The sequence below is a fragment of the Monodon monoceros genome, unplaced genomic scaffold, assembly GCF_005190385.1.
Source record: "Monodon monoceros isolate NGI ecotype Baffin Bay Population unplaced genomic scaffold, NGI_Narwhal_1 Super_Scaffold_5, whole genome shotgun sequence".
Classification (NCBI taxonomy): Eukaryota; Metazoa; Chordata; class Mammalia; order Artiodactyla; family Monodontidae; genus Monodon; species Monodon monoceros.
This window is the reverse complement of record NW_021703782.1, coordinates 65,941,247-65,964,806: the sequence shown is the minus strand read 5'-3', so window position 1 is coordinate 65,964,806 and position 23,560 is coordinate 65,941,247. Positions and strand designations below refer to the sequence as shown.

General features: G+C 42.0%; 1 protein-coding gene across 5 annotated transcripts in view; it reads left to right on the top strand.

Annotated features, from left to right (window-relative positions):
* Nucleotides 1-5,067: 5,067 nt before the first annotated feature.
* The window catches only part of CEMIP2 (cell migration inducing hyaluronidase 2), a 79,944-nt gene continuing 61,451 nt past the window's right edge, over nucleotides 5,068-23,560 (top strand). For 2 of the 5 annotated variants that reach the window (XM_029202763.1, XM_029202766.1), the window contains exons 1-2: nucleotides 5,716-6,209; nucleotides 22,075-22,417. In XM_029202763.1, the coding sequence (XP_029058596.1) occupies nucleotides 22,087-22,417 (331 nt within the window). In that variant the 5' untranslated portion in view covers nucleotides 5,716-6,209; nucleotides 22,075-22,086. Of the gene's footprint in view, nucleotides 5,153-5,715; nucleotides 6,450-22,074; nucleotides 22,418-23,560 lie in introns of those variants that run through there. The other 3 variants (XM_029202764.1, XM_029202768.1, XM_029202767.1) reach the window with 3 other exon arrangements.

The following is a 23,560-nucleotide window of genomic DNA, read 5'->3' as shown; positions in this document are numbered from 1 at the left end:
TCTATCAGTACACATCTATGTGTGAATATAATTAAAAGATGCTACATTTCTCATATGTGTTTTTTCAGTTTACATATATCTTGCAATCCCCATACAGCAAACGTAAAATAGTGGTGGCAATATTGTATATATCTTAGGCATCATATAAGAAAATCTTAATCAAAACCGACAGTAGCAACTCTTGTAGTAGCAACTTCATTCTAGCTGAGTGACCTCAGGCTACTCATTTCTCTTCTTAGGAACATTAGGAACAGTGTCCTCAATTGTGAAATAAGCCGACTGGGGAAATGTCCCTTCTAGTTCTTGGGTTTGGGTGCCAGCAGCAAAGCAATATAATTTATATAAAGATGCCTGTTGGGCTTCCCTGGTGGCGCAGTGGTTGAGAGTCCACCTGCTGATGCAGGGGACACAGGTTCGTGCCCCAGTCCGGGAAGATCCCACATGCCGCAGAGCGGCTGGGCCCGTGAGCCGTGGCCGCTGAGCCTGCGCGTCCGGAGCCTGTGCTCCACAATGGGAGAGGTCACAACAGTGAGAGGCCCGCGTACCGCAAAAAAAAAAAAAAAAAAGATGCCTATAAAGTTCCTTAAAATAGAAAAATACTAAGGGTATATAACTTAAGAGGGTTTTGTACAAAATTTGAAGGTAGAAATCAGGATGGGATATCACTTTTTTCAGAGTAAAATGTCAAGTTATTTAACAGGAAAAAGAAAAGACAATGAATTCCTACTTAATTAACAGAATTTAGAGGCTTAAAATAAAATATTTTTTTCCTTTCTCTGAAATGACTGTGTCAGAATTTTAGCTATATCAGAATTGCTTACATCATACTTTAAAGCAAGTATCCAGAGAGTTGAACTGGAAATTTGTACAGTCCTCATAACAAGCTGATGAAGTGTGAGAATGAGGTTAGCTGGATGGAAGGACATAAAGAAAGAAAAGATGGTTTTGTAGACACTCAGCTGTACCACAGCAGAGAAGGTTCACACTAACATTCTGTAATGTTGTTGCACTGGGTCACTGAGGGGGAAAGTTCCTCTTAGACTTTTAATTAATGTGAGGATGGCAAACAGCATATCAACACCTTCCAAGTGAAGCATTAATCACCTGGCGAATCATTTCCACACCCTCTACCAAATGTAACTGGGAGCAAGTATGAATAGAAAAACATGATTTAAAAACGATCTGTTCAGACCCTCAGAATGAAACACCGTAGGAATTACTTTCTACAGCCTGGGGGAAAACAGAAGGGAAAGAGTGGGTGATAGTCAATCAAGGTTCTGTCTTAAAAGGGGGAGCTGGAAAATGCAAAGCAAGCAGAGGCACTAAAATGCTGAGCACGGAGGTACACAAACGCTTTCCAAATCATGGTATTTTGTCCTCTGCCCTCTCTCGAAGGGCTCTGTGAACTCCTCTGTCATCCAGTCAGTAAGCAGTGTCACTCAACAACAGTGCTAGGCCCTGAGGATTTAAAAATGAATGAAGTTCACTTTTAATGAGTGAATCTCTGAATCTTCAGGTCCCCAATTCACCAGCTGTGAGGGAGTGGGCAGGATGGGAATAGCTGGGGGTAAGACCTGTTTAATAATCACAGTGCCGTGTGGTAATGGTTGTAGCAGATGCGTGTGCAGAGCCATTGAAGCTGAGGGGAAGCCCCAAATGGTGACCCTAGAATGTTCACAGAGAGGGTGACATTTGATACAGCTCAGGGGACAAAAAGGACAGTGGCAAGTGTGGTAAAGTGTTGGGCCAGCCAAGGTACAGAATGGGAGAACTGGCATTTCAGAGAGATTGGGAAAGGGAAGCACATACAGAACCAGAGAGGTTTGCAAGAATAAGACAAGTTTGGAGTCTGGCTGTAGTTTCTCACCATTAAAAAGAAAATTCTAGTTTCCTTTAGGTAATGCTCATTGTATGTATCTCATGGCCTTCACCTCCAACCTGGATCCAAAGAGCATTCAGTTTCCTGTCCCCAGGTTGTGAGTATAACCTGATACATTTTCCAATTTAGTGAATTACGGAGGGCTAAAGAAGAGATGACCTGAGGCACCCGAAACGCAATTTGCTGAACACTTACGAGGTGTGCAGCTAAGGCCCTTAGAGCAGCGGTCCCCAACGTTTTTGGCACCAGGGACTGGTTTCATGGAAGGCGAGTTTTCTAGGGGAGGGGGGTGGAGTGGAGTGGGGGGTGGCGGGCAGGGGGATGGTTCACGCGGTAAGGCGAGGGGTCGGGAGCGGCGCGGAGCGGCAGGTGAAGCTTCACTCGCTAGCCCACCACTCACCTCCTGCTGTGCGGCCCTGTTCCCACCAGGCTGTGGACCCGGGGTTGGGGACCCCTGCCGTACAGCATTACCGTATTTAATTCTCATAATGACTCTGTGGGCTAGGTACTATTATTATTCCCATTTTTAAATAAAACAGCTGAGGCTTAGAGGCAGCTTGTTCAAAGTTATATGGCAAGTGAGCTATGCAGTCTGCTTCTAACCCAGGCAATCTGACCGAAGGGACTCAGGTCTTAGCCAGTGTGCTATCCTGCCTCAAAAGTGTGAGCACTGCCGCCACCAGGAATCAAAAAATATCCTATGAGCATCCCACCCAGCCTGGGGCCTTCCCTCCTCATATGGAAAAGACAGCACAATGGTGAGGGTGAGGGTGTCACCTACGGTGTGAGTGGGCGACATGGAGTTCGCCAGCCAGATCTGCCTTCAAGGGAGGACATGCTACTCAGCTCTGAGTGCTGTTGACAGCTGGCCCTCTCAGGGACTGCCTCAGTTGCTGAGTCACCTTCCCAAGGTCATACTACTTCCCAGAATGTACCACATCCAATGACTAATTCAGGAAGCCATATAAAGGTCCAGCCATGTAGGCCCAAAACTCTGATGAGTCAGGCTAGCTGCAGGGCCTCTAGGGGAGGTCTGCTGAGCCTGTTGTTGGGTTTACACTGAAGCTCCACTTCTCCTTCTGTCCCATCCTGCTTCCTGTCCGTCCCTCCACAGGTGTCAACCCCATGGGCATTCCTTAATGACCGTCCCACCACTCTGTCTCAGAGCCTGCTTCCCTAGGGACCCAATTGGTGACAACATCAATTCCATTCTGTGACCTCTCACTTTGTCTGCTTTGTAACTTCCTTTCATGTTAGTTTCAAAACCATGCGCCTTTTGTTTTTAAAGGACCTTTGATTTTCCATGTTCCAGATAAATATCTAAGAACAAAAGTTTTAAAATTCTCAAAGGTAGCTTACACAAAGATTCAGTCCCCCTCTTTTGGTTGTTATTGTTGTTGTTGTTAATAGAACTTATTTAGAGCTGTATTAGGTGCACAACAAAAAGCAGAAGGTGCAGAGAGTTCCCCTGTGTCCCCTGCCCTTCTTGCACATGCACAGTCTCCCCTACTAGCAACATCCATTTACTTTGGTTTTGGCAATAGATATAGGTTATGGAAGTAAGCTCTCTTTAAAACCAAAACTTTCATTAAAATAGTTTATGTGAACTTTTCATTGTTATTTTTGATGTTTGAGTTGTTGGCTGACTTTATTCCAATAGGCTTTTGCTGTGTGAACTTGGCAGGCTCCTTAAACTTGGAGTCCCAGTATCCTCATCTCTAAAATTGGAATAGTAATTATTGGGAGGATTAAATGAGATGTCCCAACTCTAAGCAAAGTGCCTGGCACATAATAAAGCTTCAGAAAATGGGCATTTTAACATAAAGTTGGCACTGCACAGGTCACAGGGTATATTTGTTTCCTGTGGCTGCTCTAACACATTACCACAGACTTGGTGGCTTAAGACAAAAGAAATTTATTCTCTCAGGCTCCTGGAGGCCAGAAGTCTGAAATCAAGGTGTGAGCAGGACTGCAGTCCCTCTGGAGGCTCTAGGGGAGAATCCTTTCTTGCCTCTTCCAGCTTCTGTTGGCTGCTGGCATTCCTTGACTGCATCACTCCAATCCCTGCCTTCCTGGACACATTGCCTTTTCCTCTCTGCCTTCCTTTTATAAGCGTACATGTGATTGCAGCTAGGGCCACCCTGAAAACCCAGGAAAATCTCCTCAACTCGAGATCCTTAATTTAATCTGCATGGGCCCTGTTTCTCTGTAAGGGGACATTTCCAGGTTCTAGTGATGAAGATCTGATATCTTAGGGGGACTATTTTTTAGCCTACCACACAGGGTCACACAGTTCCTGTCCTGTCCTTACAAGGCATGGTCCTGGACATCTCACCTTTAGATTACTAAAATAGTCCTTTGTTCCCCCCAGTTTGTGGTTCAAAACCATCTGCCTTATTTTAAGAACATTCCTCCCTCTCCCAGAGGGGACAGTGGCTCCCAGGGTTGGGTGGTTTCTTTAAGGTCTCAGCACTAGACCGTGTTGCTATTTTAGAGGCATCTTTCCAAGGTTTTATTTAATTCCGGGATGCACTCTAGCACTGTTTCTCAAACTTGCATATTCCCAGCATCTCTAATTCCGTAGATGGTGCGAGGTTTGGCAATCTAAAATTTTCAAAGTGTCCCACAGGAATTTTATCAGCCAAGATTTAGAAACATTGATTCCAGCAAAGTCCTGAACCAAAACCCTCGAAATAGGGAATTCCCCTTCCCGCCTGCTGGGTGTGTCATGGTTGCATGACTGAGGTTTTTTTAAAAGGGTGGAGAAAAAAGAAAAGAGCAACCCTGAAAACTGAACAGTCTATCTGTACAGTATTCCCTGAAAGAGCTCCCTAGCGGGAAAACTTCCAATTCCGGATTAAGTGGCGGATGGCGACAGCCTGGATTTGGCAGTCCTGCTGCTGTCACTAGCCCGGGATCTCGTAGGTCTGAGTGATAAAGCCCCGGCCGCGCCCTCAGCGGAAGCCAAGCTTTCCCTCGGTGAGAGCAGCTCCAGCTGTGGTGGCGGCCAGGCTATTCCAGCCCTAGTGTGGGTGTCCATAGAGAGGTACATCGCAGTTGGGGTGGGCGGGGGAGTGGCCTGCAGCGCCACTCCTGCAAGTGGCAGCCACTCCAGAGTGGCGCGGGCAGGGGGCGTGGGGATACGTAGGTATATTTATTCTGGCGTGAGAGCGGGATGCTGGGACCGCTCTACGCTGCCGGAGGAGCTGTCCTGAGTCGAGAGCAGGCCGTTCTCCCGAAAAGGCTAAGAAACCAGAGCCGGTGATTGGCCAGGTGGGGGCAGCCGTAGTGCGGTGGCCGAACGCACAGAAAAATTTCGGGAGTTGTGGAAGTCCCTTCGGGGATGATGGGGCGCAGTTTGGCTCAGCCAGGAGCGATGAAGGGGCATGTCCAGCTCAGCCGTGAGATGTTGGGGCGCAAAGTCAGGCTCCCCCGGGAGGTGACAGGGGTATAATGTCCAGGTCAGCCTTGGAGTGATGGGGGGCGCAGTATCAGGCTCAGCCGGGAAGTGATGAAGGTGCAGAGTCAAGCTCAGCTGGGAGGTTATGGGGGCTCTGGGTTAGGCTCAACCTGGGGTTGATGGGTGCCGCAGCGTGGGGGCGCTGCTTGGGGGGCCTGCTCCGGCAACCGGACGGTCAGGTGCTATTCCTGGGCGCCGCAGCGAGAGGCGCTGAGCGCCGACGTTCGCAGCTCGCCCTGAGCTGGGGCAGCGGGAGGAGCCCTGCGCGGTCACCGCCTCCTCCGGCCACAGGCTCCTCCTCTCCCCCCGCCTTCTTCGTCTCGCCTGCCCGAGCGCCCAATCAGCAGCCCTCGGCCCCGCAGAGCCGGGTTGCTTGTCTGGGCGGCGGAGGCTGAGCGCGACCCAAGCGAGCCGCGGCGCCCGCCGATCAGGGACAGGCGGGACTCCCGGAACCCCGCTTTGCCCCGCGCGGCCGCCCCCCACTTCATTGTCGCGCGGACGCTTCGGCCCGAGCCGCCCGGGCCACGATTCTCCTCCTCTTCCTCCCGGAGGGGAAGGAACGGAGACGGCGGAGTAGCTGCTCCGGAGAGAGCAAGCCGAGGCCCTTGCCCCTGAGGCTCGGGACGGGAGGAGGAGGAGGCGGAGGCGGAGGGAAGTGCGCGTCATTCCCGGGAGGAGAGTGTTTCACCTCCTGGCAGAGGCTGCGGCTGCCAGTTGCGTAAAAGCGGCAGCGGCGGCAGGCCGGGGCTGGAGGGGCTCCCTGGCCATGGAGGGAAGATCCAGACCCTGGGACGCCAGGAGCTCGGCTCTGTCTCTTTGGACTGCTGTGTAGGCACCTGAATTAGCCGACGCTAAGCGGGGGAGGGGAAGGTAAGAAGCAACGGGGTCACCAGCCCCCCGCCCCCTCCGCTCTGCCTCCCTTGCTGCCCGCTGGGGGCCACTGCCAGGACGCGGACCATGGTCCTCCGCTCCTTCCCGGCTCCCGGCAGTCAGGCATTGGGGCATTTCTATTGAAACGGCAAAATCCTCCCGCCTCCCACAGCACCTCGCCCCCTCCCCCCGCGCGCCGCCTTTCTCCTCTTTGGATTAGGAGTAACAAGACTCTTCCGAGTAAGTCCTGTCCACAAGAAAGGGTCTTTGGGAACCACATCTTGATTTCTTTCTCTCCCTCGCTCTTTTCATTGCTTTTACGGGGAACCAAACAATGGACCTTTGAAAGTCGGTGTGAACAGTCTTAAATTTTCTGGAGAGGGCTGGCTTGGGGGAATAAACCCCACAGGAAGCCGACTACAGTGAAAGGTTGGTGGAATGTGCATTGCAGAGTTTCGGCTAAAGTGAGCGCGCGCGTACGCGTTTGGGGTGATCTTTGTCTCTTTATTACCCTGGGTTGGTGCCCCCCCCGCCTCCCACCCCAGTTTCTTTTAGTTAAGGTAAGGCGACTCTTTAAGGTCTCGTGCAGCTTTCTTTAAAGCTGGGGAAAGGCTTAGCACTGGCCCCCACTTCCAGCTTTCCTCTGCAAAGTTGGGAGGTCTTGGCAAAGGAAGGGGGTCCGGCTCTGTGAGGACCCCTAAGTGCTGCGGTTAATGCTGGTTGCTACACCCCTTGTAATAAAACCAAGGTTCTGACGTCCCTGGATGCTGTCTGCTGAGGGTTGATTTGTGTCCCCAGATTTCCCGTGGAGCGGAAGCCACTCACTTAAATTCTCCACATTAGGTTAGGAAAACAGACTTTGATATATGTCTCCTTTCATCAGCAGTAAGGGTTAAGGATAGAGTGCTTAATAATTTTAAGAACTTTCATTCTGCACAGGAGCCACTCACTGGCTTGTGTTCACTCCCCTTGTTTCAGTGTGACTGTGATGCGATGTTGCATAATTACGCGTGTTGAGGGTGTGCAGATACTATCTTCGTGAGCTCTTCCCAGTACAAAGTGAGAAGAATTTAGAGGAAGGGGGATGGAGGGAGGTTTCACCTGAGCTGAGTAAAGACTGAGTCCTCAAAGCAGCCAGGCTTACCTGTTGGAAATGTCTCTGTTTTAAAAACAAATACATTTAGGTTCTGATGAACCTATGGGCAGGACAGGAATAAAGACGCAGACATAGAGAATGCACTTGAGGACACCGGGAGGGGGAAGGGTAAGCTGGGATGAAGTAAGAGTAGAATTGACATATATACACTACCAAATGTAAAATAGCTAGCTAGTGGGAAGCCGTTGCCTCGCACTGGGAGATCAGCTTGGTGCTTTGTGACCACCTAGAGGGGTGGGATAGGGAGGTTGGGAGGGAGACGCAAGAGGGAGGGGATATCGGGTTTTTGTATATGCATAGCTGATTCACTTTGTTATAAAGCAGAAACTAACACAGCATTGTAAAGCAATTATACTCCAATAAAGATGTTAAAAAAATAAAATAAAAACATACATTTAAAATATTTAGCCTTATGGTTCTTTGGTTGTCTAGAAAGGAGCTATTAATGTTTGTTTGACCCTTGAAGGAAACTTGCTATTTTCAGAATTGGTCTGGGCATCATACTTTGGTTGTGTCTTTGATTAGCTATGCAAAGGTTTCTTTTGAGTTTGCATTTCTGGGCAAAGCAGAAGGTAGTGCACTTCCTCTGTTTAGTAAACATTGGCTAGCACCTTTTGATGCTTTATCCTTTACATTAAAACCACTCCTCTCAATTTTCTGTGTACCTGCACTACAGGATGTGTGTGTGTGTGTGTGTGTGTGTGTGTGTGTAACTGGAAGTCTTGTGGTTTTCAGCTCAGTCCACCTGACGCTGTCTTATCTGAATGTGTTTACAGGCCCAGAAAAGTAAGGTTAGAAGTGAACTCTGAGTCATCACCTGTTTCCCTTTAACAGTCTGAATGAGCAAGCAAGGGGAGGACTGGGCACTGTGTGTGTGTGTGTGTGTGTGTGGACAGGAAAATTGAATCAGTGAATTCTTACATGGTACTTGTTTAGATTTCCTTTGTCACAGCTAATTGAGTAAAAGTCTCTTTTTTTTAAGGATTATTGGGTTTTTTTTCTTTATTTATTTATTAATTTTGGCTGCATTGGGTCTTGGTTGCTGCACGCGGGCTTTCTCTAGTTGCGGCGAGCGGGATCTAGGCGAGTGGGGGCTATTCTTCGTTATGGTGTGCGGGCTTCTCATTGCGGTGGCTTCTCTTGCTGCGGAGCATGGGCTCTAGGCGCTCAGGCTTCAGTAGTTGCAGAACGCAAGCTCAGTAGTTGTGGCTCGTGGGCTCTAGAGCACAGGCTCAGTAGTTGTGGCTCACGGGCTTAGTTGCTGTGCGGCATGTGGGATCTTCCTGGACCAGGGCTCGAACCCTCAGCATTGGCAGGCAGATTCTTAACCACTGCGCCACTAAGGAAGTCCCATGAAGTCTCTTTCCTTGGTTTGGCCTATAACCCCTCAAATTTTCAAAAGTCAGGAAACTTTCACAACAGGAAACCAGAATGGGGCAACACCTCATTCATGTTCTAATAGACATAGTCAAGCCTGTTCTCAAACAGCTATCTTGGAAATGAAGAGGAAACAAAGCAGAGAGTAACGTAGTCTTGCGGGCCATTTCTGAATTTGAAAAGTTACTACTTACTAGCTATGTGCCTCTGGGCAAGTTTCTGAAATTGAGAATGATGAACCACGTGTCAGAAAGAGAAAATTTAAATTATCATTGTCAAATTAACAGTTTTACTCACATGGGATGCTGTATGTAAATGTGTACCTTGTAAAGTGCTGTAAAATATTTATGAGTATTGCATCATCCACCCACCCACCATCCCTTCAGCTAACAATTATTAATCACCTATTGTGTGTCAGGCTTTCTGGAAGCAATCTGATTGCCCACTCTCTTTGTGGAGTGTTCTTTTTGGTAGGGAGAGGGAGTTGGATGAATTGGTTGAAATTCCAGAGGTCACAAGGAGCAAAGATACGGACTTCCCTGGGGGTCCAGTGGTTAGCTGCCAGTGCTGGGAGCGCCTGTTCGATCCCTGGTCAGGGAACTAAGGTCCCACATGCCTCGAGGCCAAAAAAAAAACCCACAAAAAACAAGGAGCAAAGATAACCTGGTGGCTTCCATCTATAAAGAAAGATAAAACAACCTCTGCTGTTGAAGAAATGAGTCTATTCAGGTACAAAAGGAAATGAACAATTAGAAAGCCCAATAAGTGTTTGGAGAATTATGCATAGAATGCTTTAAGAACCCAGAGGAGGATCAGATTGGGAATAGGAGGGGGAAGCAATTTAGTGAAAAGTAAAATTTACTAAATCAGACGTAATAGTAGGGGCTGAAAACTGGTGTTAGACGTACCATTTTGAAATGTAAAGATTGGAGGACTTGAAGTCAGAATTGAGTTTAAAACAAAGCTCTGACAGTTGTTAACCACTTGCTTATTGGGCAGATCCCCAAATTCTTCACATATTGTTTCTTCATCTGTAAAATAACTTTATGGAATTCTTTGAGGATTAACTTTGATTTAATTTGCTGTGTATATGATAAAGTACCATACAAGCTAATGCTGTTTGGTACTTTCAAAATATGTTCTTTTTAAAAGCTGTAAATAGATACAGTTTATAACTTAGTCTAATTGGTCTCAGTCACAGATTTCTATTTTATTGGCCCTTTCCTGAGTGTGCTGAATCCCATCTTGAGTGCAAGTCTTCAGCTGTTGTCATATGGTGAGTCTCACTTGTTCAGGCATCTTCATCTCAGACATAGGAAATCTTTTCATCGCGTTTGGGTTGTGAACGCTAATTAGAAGGATGGGCTGTCTAGTACAGTACATCAATTGAGAGGGGCTTGTCTGGGTCTGTACTGTAACGTCCGTACTCTCCTCCCTCCCTCCCAAGTCAGGCACTGGTCCTTCTGTTTGTCTTGATCCTAACAAAATGAATATAGAAAAGGAAAAAGAAAGGACAAGAAAAACTATACATCTACGTTTTTGAGACCATGAAAATCACCCTTAATAGTTTTCTCCATTTGTATAGAGGTATAATTTTCAACTACACTATTAAAGAAAGGCTATGCTCTCAATAGCAACAGCTGCTGTCTAGGTGAAACTTGAATCTGTAAGCAGTACTTGCTTTAATATACTTGCCTTAATTCTCTGCTTGAAATGGACTTAAGCTCATCTGACATTTTAATAAATTGCCTTTGATAGAAATCCATACTCAGTATTTAAAACTACCATGTTAAATGTGACTTTTTGGGGGAAGGGTGATATGACTGTAAATCAGTTCGCAGGACAGTTACACATGCTGAATCTTAGCATGCAGTTTGAATGGGCCTCAAAAATTATATTAAAATGAGGAAGTTGAGACCCAGAGAGGCTAACTAATTAGGTAAGGTCATGTAGTAAATTAATGGCTGAGCAGGGACAAGAACCCCTTTGTCCCTATTTCCAGCCAGCATATTTTTTTCTCCAATATACTCTTAATTTGTTACTCTTTGGTTTTGTTAGCAATTTAGTTATTTTAATGTTTTAATATGAAATAATTTGCATTCTGGGTTAGAAATCCACTGCGCCCAAGTTTAAGGCAGACACTGTACCTTCTGTTTTGTTTGGGAGAATCTGGATATGATATGGTGCACAGAGTGGGGTGAAGCTACTTGTAATAAGTTTGTCAGATAAGGAACTAAGTGTAAAAGTAACATTAACTTTACTTGCATTTTCTATAAATAGTCTACTAACTTAAAATATTGTCGAAGTGCACATTTTTTAAAAGAAGCAAGTTCTTCTGAGTAAGAAACATTACTCAGATTTGTGTTGTGAAACATATGATAAAAGCACATTAGAAATAGGTTTGCATGTTCTTTTGTTTTTCCTGTACTTGCTTTGGGAAGCCTTTAATGCTGGTTGTTAGAAACTATGCCCAGCAAATATTTTGTTACATTCCCAAGATGTACAAGGCACTGTGCAAGTTGCTGTGAATGATACAAAGATGTGTGAGGCATAGGGTCTTTATTAAAATGTCTCTTTACAAAAAGTGAAACAGACTCAAAGCTGTGTATGACTTAAAACTCAGAATTGCTATCTCCCAGCAAATCAGTCCTTTGATCTAGTAGGCAAATCTGCTCTGAAATTGTTATTATTAGACTAACCAGACTTGTAACAAGATATTTATTTTCATTACATGGTGACAAGTGATAAACCTTTCACTTTATTTACTTTATCAGGGCCTCATCTTAGTTTGGACAATAAGTAAAACTTTGGCAACGTTCGATAAGATTTTATATTATGAAAAGTTTGCCTGGGAGAGCTTGTGGCGGTCTTAGCTTTAATGTATTTTAAAGATGACTTCTTTTTTTTTTTGCGGCACATGGGCCTCTCACTGTTGTGGCGTCTCCCGTTGCGGTGCACAGGCTCCGGACGCGCAGGCTCAGCGGCCGTGGCTCACAGGCCCAGCCGCTCCGCGGCATGTGGGATCTTCCTGGACCGGGGCACGAACCCGTGTCCCCTGCATCTGCAGGCAGACTCTCAACCACTGCGCCACCAGGGAAGCCCTAAAAATGACTTTAACATTGCATAGAAGTGCGACTGGAACATTGTTTTTGCCTGAAAAGGTTGCAGTTTAAGACAATCCATATTGAGGAACTGAGAAAAGAATTGTCCTCATTGACTCTGAGTTTGACGTTAGTATCTTAAAACATATGCATATTCACCACAAACTAGATGTCATGTCTGATTACTAAGTCTCTCCGAAGAGTGAAATTATTGACTTGGGGGCTCTTGCCTAATTACTGGCTTGTGCTTGGAGACTGCAAGCCTTCTCTTATCATAATGGTCTCTGCTAATGGTGACTCACTTCCCTGAAGAATGAGTGAGGTTTTTTGTTTGTTTTTTTGTTTTTCAATACACAACGAGGTTGGAAAATTCATTATTAACACTTAAGAGATTGGAAAGATTAAGTTTAGCACAAGGACAAATGCCTGATTCCGGTTACAGAATAAATTAGAAAAATGAGTCATTTTTTAAAAATTGTGGCTAAAAAACCCCCACATACATACCATTGTTTTTAATACCACCAGTGCCACCACTATAAAGTCAACATTGTATGAGGATTTAAAAAATATTATACTTCATTAATGCAAAAGATATGGCTTTAATTGTTCAATAGGTGCTTGGTGATAGCCATTCCCCAGCCATCCAATGCCATATACTCAGACAGATTGAAGTGCTAGTAATGTTGAGAAGCTAGCAATTTGGTAGCAAGTGGGCTGTGTATGAAGGTATAGGTGAAAAGGCCAAATGAGAGATAAATCATCTTATCTGCATGATTAATGACATCTTTTGATGGATATTAGTTGCTGTTTGTCCAAGTGCCTGTCCTTACCATATGACCCCCCTTCACAATATATGGTCAGTTCATGGATAACCTTCCCCGGCTGCCTGGTTACCATGTCGTCTGAACTTGGCTTTAGCCTTAAAGTATTTCTTCTTGCTCCCTGTTTGTGCTTTAGTCCTCATCACTTGAGCTCATTACTCAGCCCCTGTTTACCTGTCCTGCTACTGCTGGCAGTATTCTATCCCTGTTCAGCCATGCAAAGTCCAGCCTCTGCTCTGGTGTTGAGTAATTGCTCGTTCACTGGGGGTCCTGCCTTTTGACTCTCTGGTACCCCTGAATTTGACAAATGTCAAGGAGACTGTGGAAGGGGTGTATATGGTCCCTATGGTAGGCCTAGGTTTCACAAGCCCTAGGAGGACAGGGGCTGTGATTTTTTTGTATTTTGGCCAGGAACTCAGGAACTCATCTGCAGGTGACACCTGCCAGCCAGCCTTCTGGAGCATACGAAAGATATCCTGAGTTTGTTGTTTTCTCCCTATATTGGTTATTGTTGGACAGTGTGTTGTCATTTTTTTTTTGTGGTACGCAGGCCTCTCACTGTTGTGGCCTCTCCCGTTGCGGAGCACAGGCTCCGGACACGCAGGCTCAGCGGCCATGGCTCACGGGCCCAGCCGCTCCACGGCATGTGGGATCTTCCTGGACCAGGGCACGAACTTGTGTCCCCTGCCTCGGCAGGCGGACTCTCAACTACTGTGCCACCGGGGAAGCCCAGTGTGTTGTCATTTTAGGGGCAGAGTTCAGTGGTAGATTTTAGTTCACACATGCAAAGGAAGATATTAGTAGTAGTCTGATGGTATACATTTGGGTAAGTAAGTTTGGGATTTAATAAAATCAGGCTATCACCCCTTTAGACACACCAGCCTAGTGTCTTTGCCTCAACATATATTGTAATTACTTGTTTACCTGTGTCATCGTCTGACACCCACCTCCCCAACGCTAGGCTATGGGCTTCTTGAAGGTGGAGATCATGTATATTTTTTGCACCGCTGGGTCCCAATCATCTAGCAAAATCCTTGTCTCATAAGCAATCCCCAAACCTGAACGCATTCCCTGTTTGGTAAGGCTTTTCTCTTAAATATACTGTGTGAAAAATAGACTATGTGTTGTAGGTTAAAAAATATATATACATTTGGATTCTGATCCTGCACCTGCCATTAATAGAAACTTTGCTTTGATGTTGGATTGAGTAGCCTGGATCACTTCAGTCTGGGTATCTCATTATTCATCTGGAATATTTCTTAGTTTGAAAGGCATGTCAAAACATACTTGGTATATGTTTCCTACTGTCATTGCATTTTGATGCCTGTATGTCACTGGATCATAAACTTTTGGTACACCTGAACTGATTTATCAAACACATCTCTGTTGTCTTTTCTTTTTTCCCCACCTTTCAACATTCTACCAACATGACTTTCTTGAATTTTTCTTCTGGAAAAGCATCTTAAAGCTTTGTCCCTGGCGCTCGGCAGAGAATGTAGCCCACAGGCAGCTCTGCCCTTTGCTATGACCTTAATTAAATCAGCCTCCCTCAGGTCAGACTTAGGCTTTGGTTCTTTCTTTCGAAGGCCAGCTGCAAGGCTGATGACATGCCTGCGTCTGCCATTGTGTGCCTCTGCACAGCCATCCGTCACTGTCAGCAGGTTGGGAGTCTCTCTGCTGTGTCCTCCCAGCCAGTGGGGAAAAAGGGCGAAGGGGGATGGTCTAAAGACCCTTGAGAGGGAGGGGAGAAAAAAGAACAGCTTTCAGTAGAAAGAATTAAGGAGAAAAAGGAATCTGAGGAATAATAGTCAGAAGAAAGGAAACAGAAGTGACGAGCAGAGAACTGGTAGGTAAAATGACCCTCTCCTCTCTCCAATTTTCCAAGTTGAAGAACAATCATGCTCTAGTTTTGCTTATCCTTTAGTTCTTTACTTCTACCCAGAGGCCTATGTACTTTGCTGTTTTTTAAAAATTTTATTTTTGATTGGGCGAGGAATGTGAGATATTGTTCAGTTGTCACCCTTTCTACCCGCCTTGGTCTGTAGATCTGTATTTTTGCCCCTTTTGTTTCTCTTTTGTTTCCCGGGATAATGTTCTCCAGCCTTTTCGCTCTATCAGCCATCTTGGCTTAAGGGTCAAGCATTGCTTTTCATGGACGGATCTGAAAAAAGACAGGATTAATGAGTATATTTGGTGGCAGAAAAATCAGACATCTGCCTCCTGTACCTTGCATAAGTGAGAGGAGTAAAATAATGAATTAAACTATTTCTTAAAGGTCACTTACTTTAAAGTGGGAAAGTGTTCACTGGGTTTACTTTGGGCATTAGATATTATAAATAAAGACTCTGTTTTGATGGACCATATTTTAACAGGAGATTCCAATAGAATTTGCCAAGGATATATACACTTTAGTGAAATTGTAGCTAATTTGCTAATCTGAAATCCTTAAATACAGACCCATGAGCATATATTGTTTCGTTGTTTTCCAGGAAAGCAGACTCTTAGTATTTGTAGTTAATTTTTGTTTTCCAGGGATTTACTGTTTTCCGACTATAGTTTTCTAGCAAAGAGAGTATAGATTAAATGAAAAGTGAATTTCTAAGCAGGGAAAAAAATGTCTTCTAACTTTAAATAATAATTCCAACTCAACTGCTTAGTGGGAAAAAAATTTCTTTTTAGTAAATTTAGTCTTTTTAGGACTATATGTTTGAAATATTCCTTGTGATTTCTCGGTATTGTGGTTTAATAGTTAGTGTGTATTGAGAGAGTTATTTGCTTTTGAGAGGGGAGATAATGTGAACAATATATGGTACCAAACTGGAAGTCAGGTGCATATTGGTGTTTATATATAATACTAGGTTAACTTTTGAGTATATCATTCATCATATGTGTCAAAATTGACCAAGTGGAGAAAAGAAGGTGGAAGATTAGAATTAAAGTGTCTCAGTACCTTATCCTTTTACTTCATAGGGAGCTGTTTATGGTTCAGGGTTGGTGCATTCCCCTTCTATTTCTGAACATTGGCCTCAGTGTGATCAGCTTAGTGAAATGAGCAGGAATCAATGCAGGTAAACTAACTCTGCAAAGTGTATTGTTTCTTGGGAATGTGCCAGACAGTTGCAGGTGCTAGTGACTCATCCTGATTTGGAGAGTTGAAGGACAAAGACAGAAGGGCTATGACAAGTGCTGGGTAATAATGGAGAATGTGTGAATGTGACAGTGTGAAGGCACTGTCCTGTTCAGAAGTCTCAGAGTATTCATTTCTTTGCCAGTCTGCTTACACAAAACCAAGCAGATCTCTGAATGAAAGTGAACTTATTTTCTTCCCCACCATCTGTCTATTTTCTCTCAAATAGCTATAGGAATAGACCTAGCATTTATGCTGAATTCCTTTGCAGTCATTGTTGTAGAAAAATGTGTTTTATCTTGTTTGGTCTGGGAATAGAATATGTAATAAAGTATATTCTGCTAAACTATGTATAAGAGAATTCCCCCTCTCCGAAACTCTCTTTGTTTTATCCTTTGCATTTGAAAATCTTTATATGAGAATATTGATCACACTTAAATATTTGACAGTTTGTGAAATTGAAGATCCTAAAAGTCAACTTTGCTAAGTTTGTTTCTTACTGCATAGTTTTAGTATGATTGAGTTGTTGAGCTCATTGTTTATCAACTACAGACATAATCTGAATGTAAAACAAAGCTAGATGAAACATCCTACCTCCTGCTCCCCCCCCCAACAAAAAAAACCCAAACCTGAAAATCACCTTGATGTTATTCTCTCTTGTCCTTCACTTAAAAATAGGAGATTGGAAGTTAGAACCATTAATTGGAAGTTCAAGGCCATTAGGAGCTGGTTAAGAATTTTGTTAGGTCGTGATTACTAGTAATTATAAACAAAATTATCATTTGTTTTCATGATAATTCGCGAACACCTCTCTTTCCTGGCATAATTTACTTTTATTTTTGCTGTGACTGAGCACACCAGTCAGTGTGTTACAAAGACCTACTAAGATCTTAATAAAAGGAAAAGTTTCCTTAGCCAGGTTTTGGCCAGTTGTACTGAAACTCTCAGAAAGTAGACTAATTTGTAGAACTGACCTTTAGGTTGGATACTGTTTCAAGAATTATGTCCTTGATCAAAGAAAGATAAACTTGAGGAGATCATGCCAGTTTCTTGGCTGTTCCTACAAGCCTGAATTTTCCATTCAGAAATAAGTTTTTATACCAAGTGTAGGCAGGATTTAAAAGGGCTTAAGTGAGTCAAAAGTATTGCATTTTCATTAGGTGTTCAGTATGATGGGGCCAATATGCATGGCATAGCAATGGGCTGTGGGACACCCCTATGTTGGGTTGGAGGGGCTGGATGATTTTGCACTATAGGGCAAGTGTCCTCAACCACTGTGTAAGTGATAAGCACTTGTGGTAGGCAGTTGGCCTTCTGTATTAGTAGCTCAGCAGTAGAAAGAAAATGAAAACTCAACCCTTTTAAAGGGTTCTTAGGAGTTTTGAATTAATTGCCGCTATCTCTGTATTGAGAAGACTTTTCCTTTGATCATAGCATTTATTTGCTGTCAGCATAACAATATAAAGTGGAATGGAACATCTCCTTTTTCCTAAGTACCTACTGCAGTTGAGCTTGTCTAGATGGTTTGCTGTTCTGTATCTTTAGAATTTCTATTTGCAGTTGTTAATAATAACTTTTAGTCACCCATTAGATTGCATATTAGCATTTTGTAAAAATTAATGCATTGACTTTTTTGCTTGAAGTTGTAAATGTTCTCAATTTTTCCCAAATTAGGGTAACTAATATGGAAATTAGACAAATTTCCCAGAGCCTCAAGGATGTTGAAAAAGGAGTAAATGGGAAATTCCTATCTGTGTGTGTGTGTGTGTGTGTGTGTGTGTGTGTGTGTGTGTGTGTGACAGAGAGAGAGAGAGAGAGAGAGAGAGAGAGAGAGGAAAACAGTAAGTTCTAAGTTCAGTAAGCACTTACTGAGTTCCTACTGGGTGTAAGTTACTGTGAGAATACCAAGAAGAGTAAGGTGTTGTCCCTGCTCTCAAGAGGCTTTTGGTCAACTGCAGGAGATGGACACGTACTTACGTTAACTGCAACATAAGGCAGAAAGCAAGGTGATTCAATAAGAGTTTTAAACAGAGTACAGGGAAGAACAGGCAGGGAACTTATTTTGGAATCCTGAGAAGCCTTCATGGATGAAATAGCACAGTATTTGAAAACTTTATAGGATACTATCTTAGTTTTCTTAAAATCATGCCCCTTTTTAATAGGTCAAAAAAACCCAACTATGATCTCCTTTAATGTTGTTGAAATTTCAAAATAAATTACTTTCTGTGATTATTGTAATTTATAATCAAATTAATTAATTGAATACTCTTACCAGCTGTAAGCCCCTCCCACAGTTACTGTTTGAGTTTATACACTCTTTTTATCCAAGAGAAGAATTTTATTTAAAATAACCGCAAATTTTTAAGGTATTTTTTTTTTGTGAGGGCAACTGAGAATTTGACAAAAGTACTAGGTTTTGAACGCTACCCCTTTTTTCAGTATTTGCATATCTTTAAGTTGATATGATTTTTTCATACTTTTAGTCATTTCTTTCATATCTACTTTAAATTTTGCCTAAATTCCTGGTGCAAAGTTTTGTGTGATTTTATTTTCAAATTAATTATTACCAAGCCTTTTGGGCTACTAGGTTTTTAATCATCCAGGAAATAAATACTCACAAGATAATTCTTCTAAGGAACATCTAAATACCAAAAATTGTGCTCCAGAAGCTTTGTAGAGTGTATTTCCAAATTTGATATGAATGACTTGGGTTATTCCTCATTTTGGATTGTTTGTGTTCAGGGGTTTAGCACAGTCCAAAATAACTCTTAAAATATATCTTAAAATACTGGTGTGTTCCTTCTGTATACTATGTGATTTCCACTAGAAATACAGCCCTTTTAAAAATGACAGGTGATATAAACAAATTAACAGTATATTAAGTAAAAACTTCCATCTGTAGTAAAAATTTTAAAATGACACCTAATGCTAGCCTTGAATAAAGCTTGAAAGCCAGGGGAAACTCTTCATCCTCTTTCTTCCTCTATTAGGTTTCTCCGTTGTTCTTGGGAACATAAACTAATGTTCAAACTAATGCTACCAGTAGTAACAACCTTATGGACTGAACAGCCTGGGAACCTATCACAGTATTTCATGATATTTCCTTGGTCAATTTCACTCTTCCTTCAAGCAAGTGATTTAAAATTGAATTTAGGACTCTATGTATAATATTGTTTAACTTTTTATACTATTTCATTGACACAAATGCTGTTAAAATAAATACTTGGAATAATCAAAAATAAATAAATAATAAAATTGAATTTAGGAATTGCATTTCTTGGGGATGCTGTATATCTTTTATCTTTATCCCCCATAGTCCCTACCACAATTCTCTAATGACAGTAAGAGCTCGCAATTGCTTATTGAATGAGTGAAATGACAATTTTTTCCCATGAATAATTGAAATCTAGTTAGCAATCAATATATTTTAAAGTAATTGATTTATAATACTACTAAAGCAAGCTCTTAAATGTAAAGTGAAATCCTAAAACAGTGTATTTGTGTCTTATTAAAAAATTGTAATAAATTGCGAGGAAAATCTGCATATTATTATTTTCTTGTAAATTTATTCTAACATAGTTTCAATAATGTGTTACTTAGGAAAATAATGATTGTATTTGTTGCTTATGTATTTACATGTTTTTCAGTAAAATAGAGCTAATGGACTCATAATATGTAGGAAAAAAATATATACAGTTTTGCAGAAGGGTCCTGGGGAAAACATACCATGATTACCATTGATTTATTGGTCATGTGAGTTTGTGGTAGACACCATCTGAATTTTCATGTTAGGATACCATTTTGTGAATGTGAAGACAAATATTTTTCCCAGTGGGATGGTGACTTCATTTAGGCTCTCATTGCCTTTTTTTCTGTTGCTTTGGGTACATCTGGAGACATTATCTCCCACAAAAGGGGCCTCCAGGCTGTTAAGTAATAACAACCTTTCTCACCCTGAAACAATAAAGTATCAAGTGATTTCAGCTTCAAACAAAAGATTTCTACTCCCTTTCAGAGGAGATTATAGTCTGATTCCCCTCTCACCCTGGTGAGCCTGGCACTCAAGAGTATCTAGTTTAGTCCTTTCTTCCTTGATAGATGATCATAAAGGGGTCTTTGTCATACTCTCTCATTTGTTCCAGCAGGATGTATCTATTATTTTGGTCGGCTGCTTGACACATACAGCAGTTTCTTCAACAGCACCTTCGATCATGTTGTTCTCCCTTTGTCATAGAGCTTAAGCTTCATCTAAATAATTACTTTTGTTCAGAAATCAAACCCCACAAAGCAAGTGTTTTTGACAGACACACTCTGAGAAAGTTCTTTGCCCCATGTAAAATCAGCATCAATTCCTGATTAGATTCCCTTTCTGTCCCCATTAATTTCCAGGTCGTTTGGGTCCTGGGAACACTTATTTGTGGCTTCTTTAATGGCCACATTTTGTGTTTAATGGATTTGCTGTAATTTAGAGTAGCTTGGAAGTACCCTTTTTTGTTGTTTTGGCAGAAGGTGAGTGGGATTAATTATAAGAGTATTGAATGAAGTCAGGTGACTCTGAGATGTTGCAGTTGTTAAGGAAGGGAAGTAATGAACATCATGTTTCTTATTTATTCACAGTTGCTGCAATAAGAACATTAAATGGCAGCGCTTCTTTCCCTCCCTCCCTCCTTCCCTCCCTCCCTCCCTCCTTCCATTCTTTCTCTTTTTCTCCCTCCCTACCTCCTAGCCTTCCTCTCTTTCTTTAACTTGGCAAAGTTACAGAGTAAGGTTTCATTCAAAACTTATTCTTTTATTCGAAAACTGGTAAATGCTTACTATAAAGAATATAGAAAGTAAAAAGGACTGCCGTTTTGTGTGTATGTCAGCTTCTCTTAGATAAGAAAGAATCATGTAGAGTCTGGTAAACTTCTGCATGAAGAAGTTCTGAGAATATTAAGGTGCCCTTTCAGACTCAACACAGTTCTTGTTATACCCTTGCAGAATTGATTCTTTGAAATTATTGCCTCTCAATTGTTTTGGAAGACACATGAGTGTAACTGTTAAGAGCCTGAACTCTAGATTCAAAATTCTTGGGTTCAAGTCCTGGTTCTCTGTAAACTAGCGAATCAACTTTTCTAGTCCTCAGTTTTCTCATATGTAAAATGGGGATAATGACACCTACCCATAGATGTGTCGTGTTAGATGAATACGACAAATTAAACGTATTAGATGAGTTAACACACTTAAGGTGTTTAGGACAGGGCCTGGCAGTAAAGTGCTCTATGAATGTTAGCTATTTTTTATTTTTTTTATTTTTTATTTTATTTTATTTTTTTTGTTAGCTATTTTTTAAAATCATCTTAACCATAATCTTTGAATGCTACTATTTTTAAAACAAAATTTGAGGATTTAAAGGAATAATATAGACTTTCTCATTAAATGAATTCACAGTCTGTTAAGTGATAACATGGTTAAAAATAGTTCAGTTGCTTTACAAGGAGATAAATTTTGTGGAAAAATTAGACACCTAAACATGCATGCTTGCCTCCTGCAACTTGTTAGGGCCACCTTATGGTTCTCATATGACACATGGACTCTAACTTCAATTTGAAGAGATTTACAGTAATGATACTCAAGGTGTGACCACCTGCTTCAGTGTCACCAAGGTACATTTTAAAAATGTGAACTCCAGGGCACTCTTTCCACCAATTGAGCCAGAATCACTGGGGTGGAAAGCCTGGGAATCTACATTTTTAACAAGATTCCCTGGTGATTCTTATGCACAATTGAGAACAGTTGCCACAGAACAGTGGCTCTCAAACTAGATGCTCATTACTGTCACTTGGGGGGCATTTAAAAGATACAGATGCTGGGCTCCTGACTTAATTTTGGGAGTGTGGCACTGGACATTAACGTTAGTGGGTGATTATAATGTGCAGGGTGGAAGAGCCATGGCATTAGAAGACGATTAGTGGAGGTGATTGTTGACATAGTTTATTATACCAGGATGTAAGCTGACTTGATATTTTCAAAAAGTCATTACAGTGGTTACCAGGGACTGGAGCGAAGTGGGGAATGTTATTGCTTAATGGCTATAGAGTTTCTGTTTGGGATGATGCAAATGTTGTGGAAATGGATGGTTGTAATGGTTGTACAACATTGTGAATGTGCTTAATGCCACTGATTTTACTTAAAAATGGTTAAAATGGTAAGCTTCATGTTATGTATATTTTACCACAATACTAAAAAAAAAGCCATTACAATTCTCACATTTCTGAGCCTTAATTTTCTTTTCTTTTCACAGTGACAGTATATCATGCATGCCACTAACTCCAGGGGCCACTCCCCTGCTTTCCTGCAACCTCAGAATGGAAACAGCCATCGCTCATCTGGCTATGTTCCAGGGAAGGTTGTCCCACTGCGTCCCCCTCCTCCTCCAAAGAGCCAAGCTTCAGCCAAATTTACCTCTACCAGACCGGAAGCCCGGGCCACCTTTGCTTTCTCATCTGAGGAACAACAAGCCCAGAGAGAAAGCCGAAAGCAGAAGAGGCACAAAAATACTTTCATTTGCTTTGCTATTACTAGTTTTTCATTTTTTGTTGCACTTGCAGTCATTTTAGGAATATCCTCAAAATATGCTCCAGATGGTAAGTGCGTATGTGTGCATACAGAACCCATTCTAGGAGAAGAAAGAAGGGAAGGAAGAAGTAGAATAAATTCTGAAAAGTCTTTTGTTATTTTAACTTGGCTCTAGCTTACTAATATATAATTAGATAATATGAGGTGTATCTTCTTATGAATGAGAGCAATTGTTAAAGGAATCCACTGGAAATGACAAAATTAAAGGATTGCTCTTCCTTTCCATTTTCCCACTTTGTCCCAGGGCTCAAGACTTTCTTGGAGCATTTCTTTTCAAAATAGTAATTTTAAGAGTCTTTTTTGAAATCCTGTGGTAGCACAATTTCATCTTTTTTGGTAGGTATGATTTTCAGACTGACACAAGTTTTTAGTAATAAAAATTACTAAATGCAGTGATAAAGTATATTTAATTGAAAAATAAGTGAAAGTGGTAAGTTTTGTGTTCTGCCATTTGAAACCAGTTGAGGAGACAGCTCCAAAAGAGAAGCTTCCAATATTTTTGAGGAACAAAGCATATCCTTAAGAAGATCCATTAGTAGGTATAAGTTCTGATACACTTGTCTTCATAGTTAAACATCATTTAGGGAGATTTTAATTTCTTAAATGGCCTTTGCTTTTCAAGTTGGTAATATAGCAGTACTTTGAATGATTTTGAAAAGTTTATTGTCAGTTAGCCTCAATATAGTAACAATGAAGAATGGCCTCATAATATACCCTATCTGTCTCTCCGAAAATCAAAGGGCTCAGCACTGTGGAAAAAGCAGACCAGGCCACTGGATTGGTACCATACTGGTCTGCATTTTTTTTTTATAGTCTGCAACAGATTTTTGTTGAATTAGTGCCTCCTTAAATGGGTATAATGTTTGAGAAGCATTTTACCAGTTATAAGACTTAGAAATATTAGTTTATTTAGTTTTCATGGGTGATTTAGGGGTCTTATAGACTTTAAGGTTTTGGGAGGAGGTAATGTCAATACTTCTAAGAAAATAGACCTAAAGTAAGAGAGATGTTCATTCAACACCTTTGTTGGCCAAGCCAGTAGACCACATAAAGAACTTGCAACATTGCTTTCCATTGCACGTAGCATTGACTTTCTTTCCCCTTTTCTCCAGAGAAATAACCAAATTTACTGCTGTTGATTCATTCTTTCC